The following is a 17849-nucleotide window of genomic DNA, read 5'->3' on the forward strand; positions in this document are numbered from 1 at the left end:
TGGATATTGAAAGCTGAATGATTTAGACTAATTTCTTGTATAGTCGACCTAGGAGACCAAGGTTTTAGAACTAAGAGATGACCTTTGAAGTTTCATGGGGCTTGATTGAGGACTCTTAACTTGTCTTAAGGAGACTGAAAAGTGAACATGAACATATTTGCTTCAAGATCTTCAATGAGAAGGTTCTCAATGAAGTTCCATGCTACTTTGATACTTGAATGAATTGCAAACTTGTTCAGTGGTCTGTCTGCAACTAGTCTGCCTACTAGCATAGAATCTGAAATATTTTGTGTTGTGTCTAGTGCAGATTCAAGGTTTAAATCTTGCCAAGATAATGCTTCAGTTTGACTGATGAGAGATTCAATTTCCATTGTTGAAACTGCATATTCAACAAATACTCAGACTTTTCACCAAACACAAGGAATGCAAGACTCGGATGGGCTGTTTACGGACATAAATGCACAAGAATTGTCCTCGCAAAACAGAGGCACAAAAGGAAAAGAGCTTCAGATTCCATTATCTCAAGAATACAGACGAAGGAATTACTCAATTGAAAATCAAAGTCACTTCACCTCTAGCATCAGAGAACAATCTGCAACTGATCTTCCAGAACTTCACCAATATTTTCCGTCGCCGAACCTGCACCAAGAACTTCCTTCGCTTTCATCTCTTCCAGCATCATCAAACTCAAGTCCGTCGTTCAGCTACAGTAAACAAGCAGCATTAAACAAGGCAACATCAAGGAGAATAAATACGTTTACTGTGGAACCAACCCCTGACTACTCTCAGCTGAACCCAACCATTAGCAGTAAATGCCCTTTCTCAGAAACGGGAACCAAAATTAATTTTGATGAAAGGATGGAAACGGCGCATCTCAGAGGATCAGATTTCACATCAAGAGGTACATCAATGCCGGCTAGAAGATACACTACATGGAAAGCAGAATGGCGACAAATCTACACAGCAATGCAAGGTTTTAAAGCTCAACAAGAAAAAAAAAGGTCAACGTCCTCAGACATCCTCATAAGTGAGCCAAGTCTATTATCAGGTTCTTTCTTAAAAAATCGGCCTTTTTTATTAGATGAAATTGAGAAAAGAAGTCTCTTTGTCAAGCCCATAACCCTTGTCCATTAGGCCAACCTCATTTGCTGATAGAAAACAAAGTGGGCTCATCCTCAGAAATAGGCCTTACAAGCCCAATAACAATTTTTACAATCTCTGAGGATAATAATCAGATCACAACCCAACCCAAGACTTCAACCCAGCCCAATCTGATTAAGCTGAAAGCCCTTGAATCCATCCCAACCCAAGAACCCATCATCCCCAACACAAATAATCCCCCCCCCCCCCCCCCCCCCATCAGACCCCCCATCGTCCCCAACACAAATAACACAGCCAATCTCCCGATCGACCTCACCAACCCAAACCAACCTCAGTGTTCTTCCATAAAAAAGACAGGTTGTCTCAACAACCTCTGAAATCTCTCAACCCCCAAAGAAAAAATTCTAATCTTCAGAGAAAACAGAGACCATAATTACTGTTAATAAGGACCAAATTGTTGGAAATGAGGAGACTACACTGGCTCTTACTTTGTTGGAAATGCAGTCAAGTTTAAAAGGAAAAATTCAGAAACTCAAGGGAATGACTCGTTTGTCTCCTTATAGCAGAATGCCAATTTCACCCCCAATGTCAGGAAAGACCAGCAGGATTACAAATACAAGGCTGATACCATCCACTCCAGGAAAATCCAATAAAGCTCTAGAGGCCAGCTTCAAGATGTCTCCCCCTTCGGAATGAGGACAATTGCTTGGAATTGCAGGGGCCTAGCCTGACCCAAGGCAATTCGAACTTTAAGGGCTAATATTAGAAAATATAATCCGGATGTAGTTTTTTGGTCGGAAACCTTGGTAATGGAAGATCGCACCCTATCTATTGTACATAGTTTAGGTTTCCATCATTTTGTGTACTTTTCAGTTTCGTGTAAAAAAGGGGGATTACTACTAATGTGGAGGCCGAGTGTAGAAATCGAACTTGTTAATGTGAATATGAATGCTATTTCTGCTTTGGTGTATTCGGATCCTTCTCATCATCCATGGCTAATTACTTTTGTATACGCACCAGCACATTGGAATCAAAAAGCAAACTTCTGGAGTCACTTGGACTCGGTGCATCAATCTTTCCAAGGTCCGTGGATATGTATTGGGGATTTTAATGACATAACCAATCAAAGAGAAAAATATGGAGGATGTCCAATCTCTAATAATCAAGGTAATGGATTGAAAGCATTAATGAATAGACATGGACTCATTGACATAGGATTCACAGGGCCTCAATTCACCTGGTCTAATAATAGACATGGGTCTGCACTAATCAAAGAAAGACTGGACAGAGCAATAACCAACCAAGAATGGAGAACACTTTTCCCGGATGCAATGCTACAACATCTGACTTCTTCAGCCTCGAATCATCATCCGCTATTACTACATACAATCACAGAAGCTCGTAAACCATCCTCATTCAAATTTGAAGCTTTCTGGGTTCATGAACCACTTAGCCAGAATATCATCAGAGAAGCCTGGAATAATATCTTTCAAGGCAACCCGGCATATGTCCTTTGCAAGAAAATCAGAACAACAAAAGATGCCCTCAAGCTTTGGAACAAGACCCATTTTGGAAGAATTCAGACAAATATCCAAAGATTGAAAAATGAACTGATGGAAATCCAAAGTAATCCTATAGACAGATACAATCAAGAGAGGGAGAAACAGGTGCAGCAAAACCTTTATCAACAACGAGAAAATGAAGAGACGCTTTGGAAGCAAAAATCAAGAATCTCATGGCTCACTTCAACAGACCTCAATACAAGATTTTTTCATCTCTCAACAACAATTAGAAGACGAAGGAACTCCATAGATTCCATCAAACTAAGCCTAGGTAATTGGTCTACAGATCCCATTATAATAGAGCATGCTTTCATAACTCATTTTAGATCTCTGTACACCACATCAAATCCAAGCTTTCCAAACAACTTGGATAATCTCTTCGAGAGGCAAGTAACAGATCAAGAAAATGAAGCACTTCAAAGGATACCATCTGAGGAAGAAATATTTGGGACATTGAAGCAAATTCCGAGCCATAAAGCACCAAGTCCAGATGATATGACAATACTGTTCTTTAGGCATTATTGGCACATCATCAAAAAGGATGTTATCAATACAGTGCAATCTTTCTTCTGAAGCGGAAAATTGTTGAGACAGATCAATCACACAAACATTGCACTTATCCCAAAAATTCAGAGTCCAAATAGCCAGAGCCAATACCGCCCCATTAGCCTCACAAATGTTATCTACAAAATCATCACCAAGATTACGGCCAATAGATTCAAAGTCACATTGAGTAACATCATTTCTCCTTTACAAATAGCCTTTGTTCCTGGGCGCAATATAAAAGAAAACACAATAATAGCACATGAGCTATTTCATCATCTCAAAAAAGAAAGGGGAAAAAAGGTTTGATGGCCATAAAATTGGATATGGAGAAGGCTTTTGACCAAGTGGAGTAGAATTTCCTTTTTATGGTGATGAAACAACTGGGCTACAGTCTAGTATGGATCAACCTGGTTAAAGAATGCATTACGACAACATCTTTCTCTATATTAATCAATGGTTCTCCCAAGTGATTCTTCAATGCTCAAAGAGGACTGAGATAAGGTGACCCAATATCGCCTTTCTTATTCATACTGGTGACAGAAGCACTATCATGAATCTTCTTAAAGACATAAGTGCAAGGTGCAATGGAAGGTGTCAAAATCAGCAGAAATAGTCTACCAGTTTCTCATCTTCTCTTTGCGGATGACACAATTATTTTTGCAAAAGCAACAGAAAAAAGTGCTAAAACGATATAGAGAGCCTCGACAAGTACCAACAGTGGTCAGGTCAAAAAGTCAACATGCATAAATCCTCCATTTTTATTACAAGAAATACAAGCCAGGAAGCCAAAACAGCTATCAAACAGTGGCTACCATATAAAGCAGATTCAGCAAAAATGAAATATTTAGGCCTTCCAACTTCATTTAGCAAAAAGAAAAAGGAAGATTACCAAGAGTTGCTAAGTAAAGTGGAAAAAAAAATTAGAAGGATGGAAACTAAAGCTACTCTCTCAAGCAGGAAGAACAACATTGATAAAAACAGTAGTGAGTGCTATCCCGACTTATTTTATGGCTTCATTTAAACTCCCTAAATTAGTATGCAAAGCTCTTGATACAAGCTTTAAAAATTTTTGGTGGGGATTCCATAAAGATTGACACCACAATCTAACTCTCAAATCTTGGAAGTCTATATGCCAACCAAAATCCCTTGGAGGACTTGGAATTAGACAAATGGATAACATGAACCAAGCGATGCTAGCAAAAATAGGATGAGAAATGAGCAAAGGACAAGATAAACTCTGGCATGCACTTTTAACTGCAAAATATCTCAATAGCACGGATTTCTGGCAAGCAAATCTAAAACAGACGGACTCAATCCTATGGAAAGGGATATTACAAACAAGAGACATGCTCAAAAAAGGGAGATGCTACCAGATTAGTAATGGAGGCTCAATCAATATATGGACTCATCCATGGGTTCCAAGCATGAGCAGCTTCAAGCCTAAGCCATTACAAGGAATGGAGGAGACTCATCCAAACTTAAAAGTTTCAGATCTTATAACTGATATCCCTAGATCATGGAATGTCCAAAAAATGCAAGAATTGTTTGATGAAGAAAGTATCACAGAAATACGGAAAATATTGCTGCCTTCCTTTTCTCAGAGCCAGGACAAATTAATCTGGATCCCAAGCAACTCAGGTGAATTTTCAGTTAAATCAGCTTATCAATTGATAATCAACAATCAGGAGACAGTTCAACAGTCTGCAACACTAAATATATATAGAAGCATATGGAAACTAAAAATCCATGACAGGCACAAGCTACTGCTTTGAAAAATTCAGTGGAATATATTGCCTATCAGCTCAAGAATCAAAGCTGTTATTCAAGAAGCTCCAACGCAAGAATGTTTTCTCTGCAATCAAGAAGAAGAAACACCACTCCATCTATTCTTAAAATGCCCAAATGTCAGGATTCTATGGTATCAAAGCTCATGGCCACTAAAGCTGGAAACTTTGCCAATTCAGTCTGTAACAGATTGGATAAAAATGATCATTTCTCCGACAAAAGAATTGAGATTGCAAGAGGATGAAGCTCATCACTTTCAACTATTTGCTGTGATAATTTTAGATTTCATTTGGAAGCAAAGAAATGACATACTCCACAATCACGCTTCTTTCTCTCTTGATATCCTTTCTCTATTGAATAAGCAAAAATCCAGTTAAACAAAATATACCAGGATTATAAAGAAGCATGGAAAACAAAAAAACAAAGCCAAGTATGCAGCTGGAAGGCTCCTCCGAATAATTTTCAGAGCTTCTCATTTGACGCAGCAGTCAGAGATTTCTTCTCAGTGGCCTCAGCAGTATGCAGGGACCAGAGTGGAAAATTTTTTGAAATCCAGACAGAAAAGGTTCTCACTTCCAATCCTCTTGTAGCAGAAGCAAAGGCAACTCTCTTAGCCACGAAAATAGCCTCCCAAAGACAACAAGAAATGGCAATCCTGGAAGGAGACTCGCAGTTGGTAATAGAAGCCATAAACAATAGAGACACTTATACTCAATGGCATATTGAACCCATCATTGAAGATATCAAGCATATCTCTGCTTCTCGAAGGTTTTGAAATTTTACTAAAATTCATCGATCTGCAAATCGATGTGCGCACTCTGTGGCGCAATGGGCAGCAACCAATCTTGTTTTTGGTTGTATACCCAATAACCTCTTATCTAGATGTCTGTTATTTCTTGATAGTGGGAAAGATCCTCCCCAAACTTTGTAGTACTTTATCTATTTATAATATATGCAAGCTTGCTTAGAAAAAAAAATGATAGTAAAAGAGATTTGAGCGGATCATCTTTTGCCTTCATGAATATTGTATCTTTTATGCTATAAATTTTCTTTAAGTTTTATAATAAAATAGTCATCAATATCCATGGAGTTTTGTGACAATAAAAGGCTTTATAGAGTAATAAACTAAAACCTTTGAAGATAACCTTCCAGAAGTGAAAACCGAAAAGAGATAGAAAGAACGTCAAATAAAAATTCTTGTGCATTATAAAAAAATGTATAAAAAAAAAAGAAATGATATTTGCAGTTATTGGACATATGCATGTTTTTCACACTCCCTTTGAAAAAAATGATTAAATTTGAGACTCATATTAAAAAATTATTTTTTTAATAGTAGATCCTTACTTTTTTTTTAAAGGCAATATGCCGAACTTGTATACCTTAACATTATATCTAACATTACTCAAAAAAAGAAATGTGAGTTCCAAACCCATATGGAGGCTAGTTTGTTATCACACTACTTTAGTATTATTCACAAATATTTTACTATTATTTATAAACTATTAATTATTATTTATAGACTATCTCATTACTTTTTATAAATGATTTGATCTGAAATAACCTTAGCATCAAACGGAACCTTGAATAAATACAAAAGCTCATTACCAAAACATGTCAACGAGGAAAAAAAAAAGTATAAAAAAAAAAAAAAAGACATGTAAAAGAAATAAAAAAAAAATAAATTTCATTTTTTTATATCTTTTTATCATTTCATGATGTGATTTTAAATGATTAAAAATTATTTATTATATTTTATTTATAAACTTATCATCTAATATCACATTATCTCACAATATAATGATAATAAAAAAAAATAATAAGTAGCATTACTACCATTTAGGTCATTCTGGGCCAAGGGCAAAAACGAAAAACTGAGGCAGTTTGGGCTTCGGGCTCTTCCGAAGTTCGAACGGCTCATAATCGAAGTACCAAGATACCGGAAAGCCGTACAGTCTAACGGCTAGAAAATCCCAAACGCTCTAAAGAAGGAAGGATAGATAGCCGTTGATTTCACATGCATCCAACGCTCCGATTTCAAGAAAGAATCAGACCGTTGGAGCCATCGTTTCATAATTTTTTTCCTTATAAACGTTCCACCAAATTCGAGAACCCTGTACCTGTGAAGTGGAAGATACGCAACGAAGACGAAACCAAGAAGAAAAATTCTTAGGAAGAGAAGAAATCAATAGAATCAGAGAGAGACGGACAGAGATTTTGGTATTTGGGTTCGACGAGGTGGCGACCACAGACGCTGACGAAGGAGGAGAGACGCGCAACAGTCGCCTCCAAGTGTTTCTTTCGTCGCTTTTGTCGAGCTTTGGAGGTGTTTTTGGCTATAACTCTCAAGAACAAGACATGGCATCGAGAGCTGTTGTTCCTCTTCAAAAGCCAAGAGGTACTCTTGATTCTTTTTGAGTTCTAACTCCTATGTTTCTTTGTTGATCTGATAGGTTTGCGACATAAACCCAGTTTAGCTTTGATTCTTTCTGAGTGTGACCGTAATGGTGTTTTTTTTCCCCCTTTTGAAGTTAACTTTAGTTTCCCATTTTCTCATTTCGTGTACCGTGCGAGTGATTGATGATACCCTTTGTTAACAAGAAAGAATTGAAAAAGAAAAAAATAATACAACTTGGAAAAAATAAAGAATTGAAAAAGAAAAAAAGAGATTATTTGCCTGTATATGCTGGGATCCAAAGTAGTCTCTGTTTTGGGGTCTTTGATTTAAACAACTTATCAAGCTTGTCACGATGGCTAAGGGGAATGTACCCTTGATTATTTCTATTCTTTCATTTTAATTTAGGAGGTTTTCCCCTTCGGTTGTCTACCATATCTTTAATCTCGTTGCTGGAGATTCTGCTCTCCGTTTAATTAACATTCGGTTTAATTTATTCATAATGTGATTAGAACCAGAACTGCGTCTGGATCTACTTGTTCAATCTGTTGTTTTAGGAAAATTGACGTTCTTAGTTTTGTCCGAAATCCTCTTAGCCTTGCTTTTGTGTTGTAGTTATTTTTTTATGACTCATTTTTTTTTTTCTTTCTTATGATTTTTACTATACTTTCAGGCGAAGTGAAGAAGAATGCACCAGCAGAAGGAAGGACTAGGAGGGTTCTCCAAGATATTGGTAATCTCGTAGTGACTAATGCACAAGCAGCCGCGGAGAAGAACAAGGTGACATCTCAAAACGAGAACTTCTTTGAACTATTTCGTTTTCTGTCAGACTTGCAATCTCCCCTGTTTAATGTGCTGAGTTTTTCAATTTTCAGAAACTAATCACAGAAGGTGTAGATGCCGTTGCTGGTAATGGGGTCGGTGTAGGGAAAGGCCGGGCAGCAACAAAGTTGGTGGTACCTCAAAAGAATGTAATCAAGAAGCCGATCCCCGAGGAAGTGATAGTGATTAGCTCTGATGAAGAAGACGGGGGTAACTGTGCTGGTGGAAGAAAATCCAGAGGAAGAGAAGGTTCCTCGAAGAAGGAGAATGTCCGGACCTTCACTTCAACCCTCACTGCTCGAAGCAAGGTGGGATTTTTTTTGTACTTTTCTTGTTCAAGAGTATTGATCTTGTCCTGGTTCTTTGAGTATACTAAACTTGGTTGAACCCCAGGCTGCTTGTGGACTCACCAATAAGCCCAAGGATCCAGTAGAAAACATAGACGCGGGTGATGTTGACAACGAATTGGCTGTAGTCGAGTACGTGGATGACATGTACAATTTCTACAAGCACGCAGAGGTACTGTTTCATAACTCTCTCTCTCTCGCTCTCGCTCTTGCTCTCTCTCGTTTCTGATGTTAGACTTTGCTAGTGCAGGATTCGAGTAAACTGCATGACTACATGGCCACGCAGCCAGACATAAATGCTAAGATGAGATCTATCCTTGTAGACTGGCTGATTGAAGTTCATCGCAAATTTGAACTCATGCCGGAAACCCTTTATCTTACCATTAACATTGTGGATCGATTCCTTTCTGTGAAGTCTGTCTCTAGGAGGGAACTCCAGTTAGTTGGAATCAGCTCAATGCTCATTGCAAGCAAGTATGAAGAGATATGGGCACCAGAGGTAATTAATTGTATACTTTCTTCAATTTACTTGCCCAAAAAAGATTTCTTCAAATGCTGTGTGCTACTTATGAAAGGTTTTGTTTTGACTAATTTTGTGTTCTGAAAATGACAGGTAAATGACTTCGTTTGCATTTCAGACAACGCCTACATCAGAGAACAGATCTTGGTCAAAGAAAAAACAATCTTGGAAAAGCTGGAATGGTTGCTGACAGTCCCAACTCCCTATGTCTTCCTGGTTCGATATATTAAAGCCTCTATTCCATCGGATAAGGAGGTACATAAATTTTGTTTCAATTTCAAGACATTTCATATCCAACATTCAAATTAATGAAAATAAAATACGAGATAATTTGAACTAATTTGTGTGATTTTTGCGATAATGTAGATGGAGAATACAGTATTTTTCCTAGCTGAACTTGGGCTAATGCACTATCCTGCTGTAACTGCTTACTGCCCTTCAAAAATTGCTGCTTCTGCTGTTTATGCTGCACGATGCACCCTTGGTAGGAACCCTATCTGGACTAGAACTCTAGAGCACCACACAGGCTACTCAGAAGATCAGCTAAAGTAAGTTCTCTCTGTCTTCCTTGATTGCAAGTTCTGCTTGGATACTTGGTCTAATAAAAGAACTAAGTTTTAATATTGACTCTCTCCTTGTTCTAAAATTTGATCTGCTTTGCCATGTAACAGGGGTTGCGCTGACCTCTTGGTTAGCTTGCATTCTGCTGCTGCAGAAAGTAAGCTCAAGGCAGTGTATAGGAAGTTCTCATGTTCAGAAAGGGGTGCTGTTGCTCTACAGATCCCAGCCAAAGGCCTTTCAAGCAAGTCGTTGAACTTGTAATGAATTTTTAGATAGATTGTGGTGGTTCTCAAATAGGGGAGAGATCATTTTGCTGTTATGATCTTTATTATATTTTTTTTTTCTTCTTCTTCCTTTGGTAGTTGTAGAAACAAGTTGTGTGAAGTTCAGGTCTTTTACAGTTATTACTGAAAATTGTGACTTTCTGATCATTTCTTTCAATGTTAAAAGAAGATCGATGTTTGTTGTCTCATTTGTATTTTTGGCTTCCTAGTCGGGGAAAGCCCCACTCTAGAGGTGTTGCCTCTGTTTGTTTGCTTAACAACAGCAAAAGTGCTATACCAATTTACACCTGGCTTGTTTGGATAGAGAAACTATCTCATTTCATCATCATTACAATTTTTCTAAATTTCCACACAATTATAATAAACACAATACTATTATCATTTCATCATCATCTCCGCATCATTATTTTAATAGGTATAATAAACACAATTCAATTTTTTCAAATTTTAAAATAATAATAATATTAAAAAATAATATTCTAATAATATTTCAATTAATTTCATCTAAAACTATATCTCATCTCATCTCTCTCATCTCACTATCTAAACGAGATACACCTATTGAAACCTTCTCACACGAGGAAAATGGATGTTCTCACATTGTGAATCACTACCCAAAAAACCATATCTCAAAATTTTCTTCATCTAAACAAAATTTTGCGATTTCAAGTTTTGCCAATAAGCAAAAATGCAAATTTTTTCTATTTTAAATTAATCACATTTCCTCAAAACCTCTCTTTTTCTCTACTCTATTATTTATTTTTTTAACTCAAAGTAATTGCAATGAAAGTGAAAAGAAAATAAAGAAACAACAGAGAGACGGAGCAGACAAAGTGTGCGCGAGTCGAGAGAAGAAGCTCCTGAATGCGGCGGGGAGGGAACAATTTTTCTATTATAGGAGAGAGAGTCCAGTCTTTCTCTCAAACCGAGAGAGAGGGGGGTAAGCAATAATTGAGAAGGAAGAATTCTGAAGGGAAATGGAAGCAGATGGAAGTGGTCAAGGGAAGCTTCTGTTAGTTAGTTAGTTAGTTAATAAGCAAAACACTGTAATTAGAATAGTAGCCTTACTTAACTGTCATAATGTACCAAAATCCCTTATCTTCTTCGTAACAGAATAAACGATAGGATTGTGTATAAAAGGGGAGGGCTCTGAAAGATTTAATTCATTGAAAAAGCTTAGTAAAGTGCATTTGGAGGAACTGATCCCTCAAAGATCAAATTAGTGAGTCATTCTTAAGTTTTATCCTTACAGGGGTTCCTTATAGCCAAAGCCCGGGTGTGAAGTTGTGAGTGCTATATCTAAAAAATATCTCCAAAAACAAAACTTTCAATCCATGAATAACTAAAAACTTCAAGGCCTTGCTCATATAATTTGGGTTTCCATTTCAAGCAGTCAACGGTTAAAGGCCTACTACCAAACAAGGAATTAATAATTGGAGAGAGAGAAGAGCTCATGTGAGGCATGGAATAACTTCAAATATAGAATATATTGCTAAATTCCATAATAAAAACGGATATAGAAGCAAACCCAGAAATCAAACATGCACAACCACCTCTCCGATTAACTAATTAATATTGGACCAATCACACCATCTCACGAATAATCAGTACTGGATTTTTAGCCACCATATATATATCTTTAATGCAATAGTAAAAAGCTTTTAAATTTCTCAAGTCTCCTGCACACCTTCCTCCTCATCCTCATACTCCAGCTCCTCCTCAGCTGTGGCATCTTGGTACTGCTGGTATTCAGATACAAGGTCGTTCATGTTGCTTTCAGCCTCAGTGAACTCCATTTCATCCATCCCTTCCCCAGTGTACCAGTGCAAGAAAGCCTTCCTCCTGAACATAGCTGTGAACTGCTCGCTCACCCGCCTAAACATCTCCTGAATAGAGGTGGAGTTGCCAATAAAGGTCGATGCCATAGAGAGGCCTCTTGGTGGAATGTCACAGACACTTGATTTCACATTGTTCGGGATCCACTCAACAAAGTAGGAAGAATTCTTATTCTGAACATTGATCATCTGTTCATCCACTTCTTTAGTACTCATCTTGCCCCTGAACATGGCTGAAGCTGTGAGGTAGCGACCATGTCGTGGGTCTGCTGCACACATCATGTTCTTCGCATCCCACATTTGCTGGGTGAGTTCTGGGACAGTTAGAGCACGGTACTGCTGAGATCCACGTGAGGTAAGAGGAGCAAATCCAACCATAAAGAAGTGCAGACGTGGGAAGGGAATAAGGTTCACTGCAAGTTTCCGGAGGTCAGAGTTAAGCTGGCCAGGGAACCTTAGGCAGCATGTAACACCACTCATGGTTGCAGAGATCAGATGGTTCAGATCACCAACTGCCAGAGGCAAATAAATCAAATTAATCAGCATGATTATATTACCCTACATTTGATAAAAAATTCCACACAAGCACTATGCCAAACAAAAGCAGGAAGGCTATATGCAATTATCAAGCGGTACCATACCGCCCAAAAACAGTCAGACATTCCCACAAGGCAATGGACAATGACATCTTACCAATACAACTAAGTTTTTATTTTCCCCAATAGACTAGTGAAGTATCGTGCAAGATCGAATGCGAATCCCATATTGGAAACCACAGGTTCAGAAGTCAGCGTCACAAGGTGCTATTGTACCAAGTTAATTAAGATAATTACGGTTCAAGAATCAGATGAACCTAACACGTGCTACCAAGCACAGTTCATCATGATATATATCAGGCAGGTAACAAATTGGTCCCACAACATACAGATATTGCAACCAACCAAGCAGGTGCAATCAATGAATGAAAAACAATTCATCAGGATAACAGCTGTCCACCACCATCCACAAGAATAGACAATACTCAAACACAGTCCGACCAAACAAAAAGGGAGATTCCGAGCACATAGGCTACAATCGAAAAGGAAATAACAACTGAAAACACTAAAAGAACTTTGCAATCAGATTTGAGTTAGTTTTTAGCATAATCAAGATTCTTGAGGCTCTACTACGGAGCTAGATCACAGAACAAACATACACAATATATTAAAAACACGTTCAATATGCGACAGCGTAAGCTTAAAATTCGTTAAAATTCAACCAGTTCACATGTGACATAGTCAGACCACAAACTTGACCTAAGAAAACTACATTACCAATTGCTTTAAAATAAAACCACTTGACAAGACTTGACACTCAACTAAATCAAACTCCTGCATCTACAGTGTTGCAGTGGAGCATAATGAACTTACAGCTTGGAGTGGTTAGCTTCAGAGTCCTGAAACAAATATCGTACAAGGCCTCGTTGTCCAACACCATGCACTCATCTGCATTCTCAACAAGCTGGTGAACAGAAAGAGTGGCATTGTATGGCTCCACAACTGTATCTGATACCTTTGGTGAAGGGAACACAGAGAAAGTAAGCATCATTCGATCAGGGTACTCTTCCCTGATCTTCGAAATAAGCAGAGTCCCCATCCCAGAACCGGTTCCTCCTCCGAGTGAGTGGCATACTTGAAAACCTGCAGCGCAATTAAGTTCAAAATTTAATTTCCACGACACAAGAAGGTAAGGAGAATAAAGACAATACTATATCACTTTTGTTTTCCAGAATTAAATTTAAGAACTGAATCGGAAATGATTATCCGACATCCGATAATAATTGCGATTTCCAAAGTTTTAACTGAAACAAATGTAAATGCCCCAACCATTAGCAGCGAAGAAATAAAAGATCATAAATCAAACAGGAACAAGCAACTATACCCTGAAGACAATCACAGTTCTCAGCCTCCTTTCGTACAACATCAAGAACGGCATCAATGAGCTCCGCTCCTTCGGTGTAATGCCCCTTCGCCCAGTTGTTCCCGGCACCAGATTGCCCGAAAACAAAGTTATCGGGCCTGAATATCTGGCCATAGGGACTGGTCCTCACGCTATCCATGGTACCGGGCTCCAAATCCATGAGCACCGCACGAGGGACGAACCGTCCACAGGAGGCCTCGTTGTAGTACACATTGACGCGCTCCAGTTGAAGATCGGAATTCCCGGTGTACCTACCGGTTGGGTCTATGCCATGCTCGTCGCAGACGACTTCCCAGAACTTGGATCCAATCTGATTGCCGCATTGCCCACCTTGAATGTGAAGGATTTCCCTCATATTTTCTCTCTGGAAACCAAGCACAAACAGCAAAATCAGAATTATTTAGTGAAGATCCTAATGCTCTGTTTACCTTGCAAACAAAATTCATAAAAATATGTATAGACTAACATCGACTTAAGCTTCGGATATACTGGAAAAAGAAAAAGAAAAGTATTGAACATAAATCTCTCATGTTTCTGACCTATAAGCTAACTTCCGAAAAAAATCACGCTCTCATCCATCAATTTTCTCGGAAACGAAATAGAATGAATAGAATGAGAAAAAGTCCACAAAAAAAAAAAAGAAGAAAAGTTCACAGCAATTTAAAAGTTTTATGCAAAAATAAAAATGTCAGATAACCAGGGATGATAAAAAAAGAACTAAAATTTCGACGATTAAAGCAACAAGACTAGAAGATTAATACCGTATGGTAGGCAAACAAATGAATGGAAGGGAAGAAAATCAACCAACACATAATAAAAAGAAATTGAAAATTCGCTCTGCTTTCGTATTTCATTTCCTCTCCTTTCCATAGTTTTCTGAGCAACCAACCAAACAAAAAAAAACAGAGGCCAGATCTGTGAAGCAGAACTCACCAACGAGTAATACAGCGACCAGTTGTAAGCAGAACTTCCGGCGATAGAACAGAAGCCTGACTCGATCGGAAGTTGAGAGAGTGGAGTAATGGGAAGAGTGTGGGGTGAGGAATACGAGCTTTGGAAATGGTGGTTTATATAGTGAAGGGAGAGGACAAAGTTGTGATATCGGACGGCCAACGATATTTCCCTCTCTTTTTTCTGCTAAGACATTGGATGCGCTAATATCAACGAGAATGTACGGTGAGGATTTAGTTGATTTATTCTAGGAAAATGGGGATTTCAACTTTTTTTTTTTCTTAAATGTTGCGGCATCATTTTCGGATGGATTTTTGTAAAAAATTATAAACATTTTCTTTCAAATTAAAAATTATATTTTTTTAGAGTTTTCCCAGATCCGTTTAGATAAGTAAGATGAAACACATCATTTCATCTCATTTTAACTAATAATTTTATAATTATTTATAAATTATTTCGACTCATCTTATTTTATCTCACTATCCAAACATACCAAATCGTGCTAAATGCATGGACAAGACAAGATAGGCACCAAGCATAAAATTTTTATCATTTTTAAAAATGTTACAACATTATTATGGTTAAATAGATTTAAATGAGAATTTATATTTTCATTCTATTCCTTTTTAGAAGTGACACTCACACTTTCATGAAAAATAAAATGTTTGATCAACGTAGAAATTTTATGAAAATAAATTTATAAATTAATATATCTTGATGTGATATATTAGATTATCATTTTTAAATATAGTACGTGCAAATATGTCACATTTTAAATGACTTCATTGTTCATAGTTGATCCTGTCATGTCCAATTATACTAACTGATATATTACATTTAAAGTGACTTTCCATTTAAGTAGTTCACTTACGAAATCAATTAAAAATATAACAGTAATTAATATAAATGAGAACGATAAAATTTAGAACGAGCATCAACAAAGATGATATGTGTATATCATCTTTGTCAACCGTGCCGGCATACACAGCCGGCATGCATGATATGAATGATAATTACTAATTCAAGAAAATCTAAAAAAGGTGTCTTGATTTGAATGTAAATGTCCAAAATCATAAATGTGCAAAATAAAAAGGACAAAACGGTCGGCAAGATCAACTCTTGTAGAAAAGATTCAAAAGTCATGAATATATGGCAACCAAGAGAGACCCCGCCATGACCGGCCAACAACTTTGACAAGCCCTATGCCATCTCTCACACCTAAAAGCTCAATTGAGAGGGTTTTTTTTTTTTTTTTTTTTTTCCTTTTTTAATGGTGTTCTATATCATCTGTGACTTCATTTAATCATGTTTTGCTTACATTTTGGGTTACTTGTATATGTCACCACGGGGGGCCAATGGATGCTAGTTGTTCATCTATCTATATCATATAGTCTATTACTTTGAATTGAGGTTTCCTTCCATGATTTAATGTATATAAATTAACAATCATGAAAACATCACTTGATCTTTGGGTCCAACTACATGCATGAATTTTGACTTGTAATTGATATGGTGAATCCCGCAAAAGAGGTTTATTCTCGTGAGTTTTTGATTATGTTCTTCGATAGTCAAGTCAGAACATGTCCTAAGTGATTAGGTTTTTCTTGAAGGTTCAAGGGAACTAGATATTTTCAAAATGAATGGCCAGATGGGAATTATGTACTTAGGTATCATCCGTGTAGGGAAAATTTCGAGGGTGTGGTGCGGGACCGGAATTTACTCTAGGGATAGATCCTAAGGGTCCTACCTTGGAGAGGTTTCCCGACATTAAAAAAAAAATATATTAAGTAGTATTTTCAGAGTACATATATCATGTAGTACTCTCATCTTATCATATGATGTTATATTAATTTAAAATAATAATTATATAATCATTTTTAATTACATGATATGTTGTGATACGAAAATAGTACCACGTCACTCATACTCAAAAAGTATATAATAACTTTCTATTATATTAGTGGATCTTTTAATGATAGTAAGCTTTTACTTCATCATTTCCCTAGCTAGGTATTTTACTATTTTGTGGGAGGCATTAGGCTCTTTTGTACATATAAAGTATGAGATATCATACAGTTTGACGCGAGAGATTATCTTCCGGTGCTTAATCTCATCAGAAAGGTTCCTACTACATTCTTTCACCTCGGCCTTATCTATATATAGCTTTTGCCTTAGGTCGACTCATTTAGGTCCTTTTCATCGAGTGGAATAATTTGAGTTTGACACCATTATTTGGTATCACCAAATCATGTTTAAAAGACAATCTTTTCAATTAAAAAGGTGGTAGTTCAGTTTGTTCCAGTTGGTATTTCATGGATTTCAAATTAAGAATTCGAGTTAGGATATAAATTGAAACCACTTGTAGTAGTAAAGCCTGACATTTGAGCTATGAGATGAGACTTTGGACCAGCTAGATACTTTGGGAGTGCTGTGGTGATGAGCTCACCCTTGGAGTAGTAACTATGACTCAAACCGAACATTCCACAGTAGAGAGGGGCTCTTACGTTGGTTGCACTCGCCTCGCCTCCCTCCCCTCCCCTTTTTGCTGAAAAAAAGGGAATCTTTCCTTTTAAAAAAATATACTATCATAAAAGACTAAAAAGAACTAGATTAATTTTGAATAAAAATATTGAGAATCTCCCTCTTAATTTTAACACTTAACCATTTATAATTAATAACTTAAGATATAAGAAATGAGATTTACAGTCAGATGTGCAAGTTCTACTTATTCTCTTTGAAAAAAGTAGTTAAATCTAAGATCCACATGAAAAAAAATCATTTTAAAGGATAGACTCCATTTATTTTCAAAAAATAAATGTTGGGAACTTACATACCCTAAGATTATATCTAACATTATTAAGATATTATTAATTTTATTGAATTGATTGGTGTCACCTGCTAACAGTGGCCTTCATTCCTTCACTCATTGGCTGTTGTATAGAAGGAGAAAAAATCATTAAATAATTGTAATTTAAGGTAAAACATGATTGAAAGTTTAAGAGCTGAACTACAAAAATGTAGCATTTGGGATTTTTCTTTATAAACTATTAAAAATACAAATGAATTTCCTAATCTTATTCCAAAATCAACGGTACATAATAACATTCTATGATGGATATACCTTTTTATTCGCGGAGTATCCCTTTTTCTGCATCACATATCACTGTAATTACATTAGAGGATC

General features: G+C 37.0%; 2 protein-coding genes across 2 annotated transcripts; one reads left to right on the top strand and one right to left on the bottom strand.

Annotated features, from left to right (window-relative positions):
- Window positions 1–7093: 7093 nt before the first annotated feature.
- On the top strand, window positions 7094–10108 carry LOC121241654 (G2/mitotic-specific cyclin S13-7-like). Its single transcript, XM_041139519.1, has 8 exons — window positions 7094–7389; window positions 8060–8166; window positions 8262–8516; window positions 8602–8727; window positions 8806–9054; window positions 9169–9330; window positions 9442–9623; window positions 9747–10108. Exons 1-8 carry the CDS (start codon window positions 7350–7352, stop codon window positions 9895–9897), a joined length of 1272 nt encoding a protein of 423 aa, XP_040995453.1. The 5' UTR covers window positions 7094–7349; the 3' UTR covers window positions 9898–10108.
- A 1280-nt stretch (window positions 10109–11388) lies between these two features.
- On the bottom strand, window positions 11389–14826 carry LOC121241265 (tubulin beta-4 chain-like). The gene is made up of 4 exons (XM_041138962.1): window positions 14648–14826; window positions 13676–14078; window positions 13165–13434; window positions 11389–12267 (listed from the first exon to the last, which is right to left on the bottom strand). The coding sequence occupies exons 2-4, from the start codon at window positions 14067–14069 to the stop codon at window positions 11591–11593; spliced, it is 1341 nt and encodes a 446-aa protein (XP_040994896.1). The 5' UTR covers window positions 14070–14078; window positions 14648–14826; the 3' UTR covers window positions 11389–11590.
- Between the last annotated feature and the right edge of the window lie 3023 nt (window positions 14827–17849).

This window comes from Juglans microcarpa x Juglans regia, chromosome 7S, assembly GCF_004785595.1.
Source record: "Juglans microcarpa x Juglans regia isolate MS1-56 chromosome 7S, Jm3101_v1.0, whole genome shotgun sequence".
Classification (NCBI taxonomy): domain Eukaryota; kingdom Viridiplantae; phylum Streptophyta; class Magnoliopsida; order Fagales; family Juglandaceae; genus Juglans; species Juglans microcarpa x Juglans regia.